Below are 11095 nucleotides of genomic sequence, written 5' to 3'. Positions count from 1 at the left end.
CCCTGGTACATGATCTTGGCAAGTGTCTTCCTTCCCTGAGTAGACCTCATTCCCCCCATTGCCATCGGGGGGCTCTGCTGGAGAGCGTGCAAGGGTGTGTTTGACAGACCGCAGGAGTGCAGATATCTGTGTGTGCATGTGTGTGTGAGTGCACGAGCATGCATGTGAGCATGGGGAAGTGAGAGTGAATTGTGACCTGTGAAGGTATACGCAAGAGTACGTGAGGTACATGGGGCGCCTAGGTGGCTCAGTTGGTTAAGCGTCCGACTTCGGCTCAGGTCGTGATCTCACGGTTTGTGGGTTGGAGCCCCGTGTCGGGCTCTGGGCTGACAGCTCGGAGCCTGGAGCCTGCTTCGGATTCTGTGTCTCCCTCTCCGCCCCTCTACTGCTCATACTCTGTCTCTCTCTGTCTCAAAAATAAATAAAAACATTTTTAAAAATTAAAAAAAAAAGAGTACTTGAGGTATAAGTGTGCAAGGCAGTCAGAGTGGTGGGAGTGAAAGGCGGAGCTCAAGACTACACTCGCTGAGTGGGTGTAGGAGCGAGCCCAGCTTGGGAGCCCTTGGCTGTGTGAGTTTTAGTTCATGAAGCTTCCCTCTGTCTCTCCCCAGGTTCCCCCTTCCCCTCCTTCCCCCTTCCCCTCCTCCCCCATCTCTCTCCTCCTTTCCTCCCTCCCTCCCTCTCCATAAGGTGGTTACACCTCAGTCAACCTTTACCTCCGTCACTGTCTCTCTTTATGCCTCTACATGTCTCTGTTTTTCTGTCTTTCTTTGTTCTCATCTCTATCCCCCACTCTCCCCCCAGTGTTCTGTCTCTCACACGCACCAGAAACTCACTAAATATTTGTTCTCAGTCAATATCTGATTATACCTCTTTCTTTTACTTGTTTCTCCATCTCTGAGTCCTCCTGTTTCTCACATCTTTGAATTTTATAACCATATGCTGCTTGGCCTGCCCTCCCCATCCCAGTGTGCGCACACACACACACTCACATGGGATAAGCTTCTTCTGCCTGCTTATCTCCTGCAGGAATTGGAACGGCCCGTTTCCTCCCCCCACTCCTATCGCCATGACTCCCTCCTCTGGTCTTCCTCCAGGAACAAGATGAGGCATCTGGCCTGAGCCCCCACAGCTCCATACTTCATGTTCGCTCTAGTCGTTCTGCTTCCCTCCCATTACTGACCCCTTGCCCTCCCCCACATTCCCTCTCCCAACTGCCCCCCCATGCCTCCCGGGGCACAGACTAGATGCAGAACTGGAGGTTCTGTCTTAGGGCCCTCTCACCAGATGGTGTCCCTCAGGGCCAGGGTGTAAAGCTGTCAGTTGCTGGGACCTTTAATTAGCACAAACCTTCCACCCTCCACTTTGGCTGTTTTCCTTCTCTGGATGCTCCTGGGACCTCAGGCTCTCCATCTTTCCATGCCTGTGGCCCAAGAGAGCTAGGAAGGGGAAGCGATGTCAGGTGTCTGGAAAAACAGCCTTACTACCTGACTTCCTCCCAAGACTCAGGAGTCCTGGCTCCAAGCTCATCCTGTCAAAATGCAGTCACTGGAGTCCCCAGAAGGAAGCCAGTTCAGGCCGCCAGACCTAGAAGTCTCTCAGACTCAGGAGTCCTGAAGCTTCTCCCCAAGGTCCTAGGAGTTGAGGCCTCCAACCCTCCCCCCTCAACGCACACACAGGACTTAGGGCAGATGTTCACCGTCTGTGATTTTCAAATCCTCCTGGGCCTGCGTGGGGGTGGGAGAGATTGGTGGTTAATCCACTGACTCTAAGACTTAAGACCAGATTTTCTGACCCCCTATCATCCTCTCCCAACTGCACCATGCTGCAGGCAGGGGACCTAGCTGAGTCTCCAGCTCCTCAGAAACTGGCAGTTCAGGCCATTAACTTGTCAGTCAACAGAGGTCTGTTCGCCCAGTCTTAGAATCCTAGAGTCCAAACGCCTGCCATGTGAGGACGTCAGAATCTGAGCTCAGGAACGAGAGAGAACCTGAGTGTGGGCCCCCAGTCACTACAGGCTCAGGAATGTCAGACCCAGGGTCCCAGCCCCCTCCAGGTCGCACTCGATTGGCTCGGGGTCCCGCCCACCTGCCGGGCCAGCTGCGCAGCGCACCGGCCGGCCAGAAGCGTGGGAACGCCCCAGCTGGGCGGCAGGCGGCCGTCAGGACCAGCTGCGCGGTTCCCAGCCTCCCCGCCTGCCCCAGCTCGGGCACCGCCGCCTCCCAGCCGTCGCCCAGCAACCACAGCGGGGACGAGGGGCTGAGCCGGGACTGCGGGGTCTCGGGAAGGGGGGGGATGCTGGGGGCCTGGATTCCTGGATCCTTGGACGTGCTATGGGTTGCAGCAAAAGGGGTTCAACCCCTTTTTAAGAGGGGTTTTGAAGCGAGAAGAGCTGGACCCCCTCCTCTTCTCGGGGGTCCCGGTTGCCCCAGGCACCCCGGTGTCCTCTTCTTGACCCTCAGGCCCAGGCGGGGCCCGGGCCCCGCCTCCCCAGGGCGCGGAAACTAGCGAGGCCCCAGAGGCTCCCGTTTATAGCTTCGTTTCCACTCAGCGCCGTCCCTCCGAGGACCTGGGCTGAGCAAGTTTCTTCCACTCTCTCCCCCCGCCATGTCCCCCACAAGCCTGGCTGGGTGCAGGTGTCCAACTCAGCCGGGACGCCCTTCTTCGACCCAGGTGTTCTGGCTCCCAGACCCCAATTTGGCTGGGGCGCCCGCCCGCGGGGAAACCCCGCCCTGGTTGCCCCCATTCATCCAAGTCTCTGCCGCGCGAGTTCCTCAATGGGAAAGGGCGGGTCTCCAAGGGGGCGGGGCGAGTGGGATCGGGCCCTCCCCGGTCTCTCAGAGACAGAGGGCGCGGAACCCGCCTGTGTTTCAGAGTGTTGGAGCCTGCAGCTGGGCAGACTGGGGGAACTCCAGGCCAGAAACGGGGTGGCCTCTAGCCTGGGGCGAAGAGTCGGGCGCGAAGGGAGCTCCCACCAGGGTTGTGAGAGGTGTGCTATTGAGGAAGAAGTTAGCAGGAAAGCCCGTGCAGCAAGTCTGCGGAATCTTGGGGGACACACGACGGGGATGCTGGTCTCCGCCCTCCTCGTTCTCCTCTTCTGCCTCAGAGGGCATGCAGGTACCTCTAGGGACGGATGAATTTGGGGGGAGGATTGTTTGCCAGCTGCCTCTTTACTGGGGTGGATGGAACTGGGGGTTCAGACTCCTAGATCTGCCGGACGAGAACTTCGGGAGCCTAGGCTCCTGGGTCCCGAATGAGGGAGCTAAGATCGTTCCTAAACTCAACCTTACTCCCTTCCCCCAATTCTCCTAGGCCCGTCGCCCCATTTCCTGCAACAACCGGATGACCTGGTAGCACTGCTGGGGGCTGAGGCCCGGCTGCCCTGTGCCCTGGGCGAATACTGGGGGCTGGTTCAGTGGACCAAGGACGGGCTGGCTCTAGGGGGTGAAAGGGACCTACCAGGTGAGACTGTTCTCTCTACTCAGGAGGGGTTGGCTCCAGGTGGGGGTGCTGAGCTTGCGCCCTATCTGAAGTCTCTATTTTAATGTTTTCAAATTTAGGAAATTGATGGGCTCAGATAAACATCTGGGAGAACTGAAGTTTTAGCTTCTTTAGAGGGTAGAAGATTTTTGTTTGTATTATAAAATACTACATAAATGTAGGAAGGCATATAAAACACAAAAGGAAGATTTGCCAAATAAAGTAGACACTCCTGTAACTACTACTCATGACCCTTGTCAGCTCCTCAGAAGCCTTTCTTATTCCCTCTCCTACCATAGCCCTCTCCTCACCCCAGACGTAGTACTAATCTGATTTTTATAGCAATTGTTTTCTTTTTTCTGACGTTTTCACCCCCAAGTTTGCCATGACTCTGGATGCGAGAGGGTTAGTCTCTCTGGCTCAGCACCCACTTTTTGGTGTCTTTCTGGTGTGGGGTGCCTGGGAAAGGAGACTGAGGCCAGGAACTCAGAATCATGGTGTGACTGCCTCTTCCTTAACTTCAGGGTGGTCCCGGTACTGGATATCAGGGAACGCAGCCAGTGGCCAGCACGACCTTTACATTAGGCCCGTGGAGCTAGAGGATCAAGCATCATATGAATGTCAGGCTACACAAGCAGGCCTCCGCTCTCGGCCAGCCCAACTGCATGTGCTGGGTGAGGACTCAATCCACTTGTACCTGGGAAGCCCAGGGGGACAGCCAGTGCTTAGCTGAGTGTCAGAGTCCGAGGAGCCCAGAGGGGTGGTTAGTTAGAGCTGGGAAGATTGGGGTCTCTGGGCCCAGGGTCCAGCTCTGACTCCAATCCACCCCACAGTACCCCCAGAAGCCCCCCAGGTACTGGGAGGCCCCTTTGTGTCTCTGGTTGCTGGAGTTCCTGCAAATCTGACCTGTCGGAGCCGTGGGGATGCCCGCCCCATCCCTGAGCTGCTGTGGTTCCGAGATGGGATCCGTCTGGATGGGACCACCTTCCACCAGGTCAGGTCGAAATCCCTGTGCAGCTCTTGCCCATTCAGGGAAATCTGGGGTCTGCTCAGACCACAGGCTTATCCAGAGGAGAAAAGGGCATGGGAGGAAGGAAGTTCAAGGGTTAGGACCCTTAGTATGTGATTAAGGGTAAGGATTCCAGAGCCAGACATCTCGGGTTCAAATCCTTGCTAGTTGATCAAATCACTTGCTAGTTGATTGATCTTGAGTTCAGGTAACTTAACCTCTCTGTCCCTCAAGTTTCCTTATCTGTACAATAGGGACAATAATATTCACTTCATAGGGTAATTGTGAGGATTAAATAAAATACTTTGAAGTGCCTGATACATAGTAAACACAATATAGCAAGAAGATGAAATCATTATTATTATTCATAACCTCCAGACCCTGCTGAAGGAAGGAACCACTAGGTCGGTGGAGAGCATCTTATCCTTGACTCCTTCCAGCGCTGATGACGGAGCCACCTTGGTCTGCCGGGCCCGGAGCCAGGCCCTGCCCTCAGGGAAGGATACAGCTATCACACTAAGCCTGCAGTGTGAGTGCAGTTAAAAATTGACCCTCCAGGCTGCAGGCCCTTGGGAAAAGAGAGGCCTGAGGTCTGGACTCCAAGGTTTGAGGAAAGAGGAGGCTGTGGACCTGGGACCCTGGGGAAATTGGGACCTGGAGTCTTGGACTTCTTAGCTCAAAAGGAAGAGGAGAGGGGCGCCTGGGTGGCTCAGTCAGTTGAAATTCCAACTTCGGCTCCGGTCATGATCTCATGGTCTGTGAGTTCGAGCCCCGCGTCGGGCTCTGTGCTGACAGCTCGGAGCCTGGAGCCTGTTTCAGATTCTGTGTCTCCCTCTCTCTCTGCCCCTCCCCCCCCATGCTCGCGCCCGCGCGATCTCTCTCTCTCTCTCTCTCTCTCAAAAATAAACATTAAAAAAAAAAAAAAAAAAAAGGAAGAGGAGAGTGGGGACCCAGACTCCTGGGGTGGAGAGGCTGGGCACTGGACTCAGATGCTCCATGGAGGTGTTCCAGGTCCTTGCCCACCGCTAACCATTGACCTACCTCCACAGATCCCCCAGTGGTGACTCTGTCTGCAGAACCACAGAGTGTGCTGGAGGGAGAGAAGGTCACTTTCCTGTGCCAAGCAACAGCCCAACCTCCTGTCACAGGCTATAGGTGAGGTCGCCTCTCCTCAGCCCAGAGCAGGGTTTAGGGAGGACTAGGGTTGGGACGTGCGCGGGAGTGCCAGGGGAGCAGGGACAACATGAGCAGCCTCACTGCCTCTGCAGGTGGGCAAAAGGAGGTTCCCCCGTGCTCGGGGCCCGCGGACCAATGTTGGAGGTTGTGGCAGACGCCTCATTCCTGATTGAGCCAGTGTCCTGCGAGGTCAGCAACGCAGTGGGTAGCGCCAACCGCAGCACAGCGCTGGACGTGCAGTGTGAGCGGGGGAGGGGCCCTGGGTGTGGCCAAAGTGGGGCAGTTGGGGGGCGTGGCTGCGACTGGCTGCGGGAGAAGGTGGGAGGGAAAAGGATGTAGGCAGGGATTGGCTGTGCTGGGTCAACGCCACGGGGAGCAGGGGCGGGAAGATGTCGTTTCTGAGTAGCCGATCCTGGGTCTGAAGTTGCATCCTTCCCCGACCATGTGACACCTCCTCTCCTCTCCTCTCCTCTCCTCTCCTCTCCTCTCCTCTCCTCCAGTCGGGCCGATTCTGCAGGCAAGGCCGGAGCCCATGTCTGTAGACGTAGGGGGAGACGCTTCCTTCAGCTGTGCCTGGCGCGGGAACCCGCTCCCACGGGTAACTTGGACCCGCAGCGGGGACGCGCAGGTGAGACCCGATCTAAAGCCTGTGGCTGTGGCTGGCGGTGGACAGAACTTCCTCTCAAGGTCCTGCCCCTGATGCCCCTACCCTCTCCCAGGTGCTGGGCTCTGGGCCCACGCTGCGTCTTCCGTCGGTGGGGCCCGAGGATGCAGGCGACTACGTGTGCAGAGCTGAGCCGGGGCTCTCTGGCCTGGGGGGCGGCGCTGCGGAGGCTAGGTTGACTGTGAACGGTGAGAAAGTGGCGCTTCCTAGAAGACCTGGCAGAGCCTGGGACGGGACACAGAGTGGGCAGAGGGGGCCAGCCCTAAACGGGGGTGGGCGTGCCCTTGAGAGGGAGAGCTTTTTGGACGGCGGGGCCTGGGGCTGGGAGCCAGACCACGCGAAGGCGAGCCTCTGAGGGATTCGGGGTTTGTTGAGGGGCGTGGCCTGGTTGATTGGCTTTCGTGAAGTGTGCCGAGACCTGGCCCCGCCTTATTGAGAACTGACGTTTCTGAGGGCAGGGCCTCTATATGACTGGTCCACAATCTCCAAAACAGCTCCCCCGATTGTGACCGCCCTGCATTCTGCGCCCGCCTTCCTGAGGGGCCCCGCCCGCCTGCAATGTCTAGTCTTTGCATCTCCGGCCCCAGATGCTGTGGTAAGGGAATGTCCCCGCTCTCATGACCAGCCCAGTTGTTATCCCTGTCCTCCCAAACCAGACCCCCAAAACTGCTATGACCACCTCTAACTTTTCGACACCTTGCCTGCCCTTCCTTCTTTCTCCAGTCTCCTTAATGACCTCCTTTTTGTGTGTGCCCCCAGGTCTGGTCTTGGGATGAGGGCTTTCTGGCGGCGGGGTCTCAGGGTCGGTTCCTGGTGGAGACATTCCCAGCCCCGGAGGGCCGCGGGGGCCAGGGCCCAGCCCTGATCTCTGTGCTACACATTTCGGGGACCCAGGAATCGGACTTCAGCAGGGGTTTCAACTGCAGTGCCAGGAACCGGTTGGGCGAGGGAGGCGCCCGGGTCAGCCTGGGGCGTAGAGGTGAGATCCTGGGCCTGAAGCCTCCAAATCTGAGGATCCCAAACCCCCACACGCCACAGTCTCTAAATCAAAGACCTCCAAATGCAGACACCCTCAAATCTTGAAAGCCTCAAAACTATGAGTCCCTTGAACCCCGAGACCCTCAAAACAGTAAATTCCTTCAAATACGGAATTCTAAACTGAGAGACCCCCCCCCCCTCACACTTAGGTGCCCCAAAGAAAGGAAGTTCCAAATATGGGGAATGGTAAACTTAAAAACCCTTCAAACTCTAGGACTCCCTAGAGCCAGGGAGTTTAAACTTGTGGAACCTCAAATTCATGAGCCTGTAAGCCTAAGGGACCTCAAGCTAAGGGACCTACAAACTTGGGTATCCCCAAACTTGGGGACTTTTTGAATCCAGAGACGCCAGCGCAAGCAAGTCCTGAGTCCCTGTTCCCCAGTTCTTCCTGGGTCTCATGCTTACCCTCCTCAGAACATCCCCTCTCCCTCCTGTAGACTTGCTGCCCACAGTGCGGATTGTGGCTGCAGTGGCTGCTGCAGCCGTGACTCTTCTTATGGTCATCATTGGGGTGGCCCTCTGCTGCTGGCGCCATGGCAAGGGTCAGTGACTGAGCCCCACCTCAGCACCATCCCCCAGCCCCCTCCCCACACTGACCTGGCTGAGACCCGCCCCAGTCTCACCTCTCTGGCCTCAGACTCACCTTCAGACCCTGGTTCCTCCCTCAAGCCCTAAGTCCTTCTCCTCAGGGTCACACTCCTCCCCCTTGCAGGTTCTCATTGGTTCCCAGCCTCCTGACCCAACCCAGCCCTCTCTCTTCCTGTTCATTGGTCTCTGCAAACCATGACCCTGCCCCATCACTTATCTCTGCCTCCCACTGTCCCTGGCCTCAGCCTCTTTCTCCAAGCAAAAGAACCTGGTACGAATCCCAGGCAGCAGTGATGGCTCCAGTTCAAGAGGCCCTGAAGAGGAGGAGACCGGCAGTGGCGAGGACCGGGTAGGATGCAGGGTCCCCAGACAAGACTCAGCCTCTAGAACAACTAGTAACCCAGTCCCAACTGTTCTCCCAGTCCCCACTGAGCCCCCAAACTCAAAGGCGGTCCACATCCTAATAAGTAATCCCGGGCTAACGTGTCCCCCAAGTCCAAATATGCTCCTGACCCAGTTATCCCCTAGACCAAATACGTCCCCAGGGCCCTTTGTTGTCTTGAATCTAGACCCCAGCTCCAGGTGCTCTTGGTCCCTCCTGCCTGGCCTCCACTGTCCAACTGAGGGTTGTCAGGGTCTGGCGCTGGACCAGGAGGATCCTCTGAGTGCCCCCTCTCACTAAGCACCCTATCCCAGGGCCCCATCGTGCACACGGATCACAGTGACCTGGTTCTGGATGAGGAAGGGGCTCTGGAGCCCAAGGTAAGTGTTGGGAAGGGATGGTTTCCTTTCACTGAGTCTCCAGCTCTCTCCCTGCTTGGTCCCCTCCTTTTTCACTCTCTTGCCCCCAGAGCTAGGACCCAGCCCCCTCCACACTTTCCTCCTGCCTCCTGGGCCACTTCACCCACCTCCAGGTCCTGTTTGCACAGCTGCTGATAATGCCCACAAATGTGTCCCAGCCTTGGCCTCCCTCTCGGAGCCCCACATCAGGGCTCACTCTGCCTGTGCTTTCCCATCACAGTCCTGCCTCAGGTCTCCTGGATGCCTCTGCCAGGCCCCTTCCTACCTACCAGCTCCCGCACTGGCCTCACTTCTCCCCAGACCGGCCCTTCCTTTGAAGTCCCCTCTCTTGGCCTCCACTGACCTCAGTCCCTAGCCCAGAGCCCTTCTCTGTCCCCTCTGTACCTAGCACATGCTATTCTATTGGCCTGAAACACCACTTTCCTTCCCATACTACCTAATTCTGCCCTTCATTCCTCTGGTCTCAGCTCACACATTTCTTGTTCTAGAAAGTCCGTGCTTCCCTACTCACAGCCCTGATCATTCTGTCTGTGTTCTACCTGCCACAACTAGGACCACTCTTTCCTGGATTCCCATCCCAGCCCTGAAATCCTGTTTGTGCTTCCCCATCAAGCCTTCTCACTCTGCCTGTATTTCCCTCATCACTACCCTGACCCCCCTGGACTCTGGTGATTTGCCATTTCCTCTTTGGCCTGGGATCTCCATATAGGCAGGGCCCAGTCTCTCCCCTTGATAGACATGTCCAGCAGCAGCATAAGACATGACACAGAATCAAAGCCTTGGGGCCGGTGGGCAGATGAATGAATGAATGTCTTGGTCTCAACCGCTCTGTTCCCACTGCATCTCCTTCCAAACCACCAGCCCTCAGCAAACCTATACTCCTCTGTTGCTGCCTTTCTCTGCCCATTTCCATCTGTCCTTTTATCTCTTGTCTCTGTTTTCCTGTCCCGATTTGTCTTCCTATCAGTCTGTACGTCTATCTCTCTGACTCTGGGTCTCTGTTTGCTCTTGCTTCTGTCTTTTTGTCTCTCTCTAGGTCTGGCTCTAAGTGTGCCTCTCCATTAGTGACCCTCACCCCATCTTATATCCTCACATACATTAACAAATCCCATTTGTCCCTCAGGACCCAACCAATGGTTACTACAAGGTCCGAGGAGTCAGTGTGAGCCTGAGCCTTGGTGAAGGCCCTGGAGGCGGCCTCTTCTTGCCGCCCCCCTCCCCCCTTGGACCTCCAGGGACCCCTACCTTCTATGACTTCAACCCACACCTAGGCATGGTCCCACCCTGCAGACTGTATAGAGCTCGGGCAGGTTATCTCACCACACCCCATCCTCGAGCTTTTACCAGCTACATCAAACCTACATCCGTTGGACCCCCAGATCTGACCCCCAGGACTCCACCCTTCCCATACGCTGCCTTCCCCACACCCAGCCACCCACGTCTCCAAACTCATGTGTGACACCTCTCCAAGTGAAGAGTCCTGGGATCTTCAACTTGCCGTAATGGATTGTCCTGATTTCTGAGGAACCAGAACAAGATGGTGACCTTACTCCTCCAAAATTGAACACTGATGGGAGAGAAAGATCATTACAGTTGTCTGGATTACTGGTGTACAGTCAGCTCAGTCAAAGGGGACTGAGGTCCCCAAGTGGGAGCAAGATGGCCACTATGACCGACTATTCCCCTGTGTAAAAGAGATTCAAGATGGCAGATGGGCTCTTTGTAGACGGACGGGGGCAGGGGGTGATGGGATGGAAGGCAGGGATGGAAATTGTTTCTAGGTGTGGAAAGAAGAGATTTCAAGATGACCACCTATACTGAGAAAAAGGCAACGTAGGTTAAGATGGAGGCCAGACCAGGCCCTGTCCTGGTTCTCCCTGAGGGACCCTTTGCTTGGCCAATTCAAGTGCAGCCAAGATGGCTAATTACTCTCTGGGAACCCCACATGGCCACCATCTCGATTCCTTTCAACCTCCTTAAGGGCCCTGGATGAACTGAATCCAAGGAATGAGGATAGGGTGAGAACCATCATGGGGAGAGGAGAGTAGTGTGGGGTGGGTGGGGTGGAATCTTGGAATGAGAATATTTATGTTTAATAATAAAAAAAAAAAGTCAATGAGTGAATGCGTCTTGGAGATCCTCCTGGCATTATTACCCTCCATCAAGGAAGGGGTCCATTAAATCAGCCCTAAGACCCTTCCTCTACCCTATTCTCTACCCTAGGTGATGAAGTGGCTGTAGGAACAAAACCTTGAGCCACCTCCCACCCTTTTGCTACCCATTTAGCACTCCGGGCTCTTTTAACATACATCTACACAAACACACATGTACAGATGCAC

At 56.0% G+C, this 11095-nt stretch overlaps 1 protein-coding gene across 1 annotated transcript; it reads left to right on the top strand.

The window, feature by feature from the left end:
- Nucleotides 1–2607: 2607 nt before the first annotated feature.
- On the top strand, nt 2608–10795 carry KIRREL2 (kirre like nephrin family adhesion molecule 2). Its single transcript, XM_015544159.2, is given in 16 exon segments — nt 2608–2653; nt 2656–3117; nt 3313–3462; nt 4005–4154; nt 4314–4474; nt 4868–5018; nt 5539–5644; nt 5758–5906; nt 6166–6293; nt 6385–6517; nt 6824–6924; nt 7089–7308; nt 7805–7909; nt 8201–8304; nt 8652–8717; nt 9880–10795. Coding segments are annotated over 16 exon segments (2568 nt in total). The 3' UTR covers nt 10216–10795.
- Nucleotides 10796–11095: the final 300 nt, after the last annotated feature.

This window comes from Panthera tigris, chromosome E2, assembly GCF_018350195.1.
Source record: "Panthera tigris isolate Pti1 chromosome E2, P.tigris_Pti1_mat1.1, whole genome shotgun sequence".
NCBI classification, from domain to species: Eukaryota; Metazoa; Chordata; class Mammalia; order Carnivora; family Felidae; genus Panthera; species Panthera tigris.
This window is presented reverse-complemented; position numbering and strand designations above follow the sequence as displayed.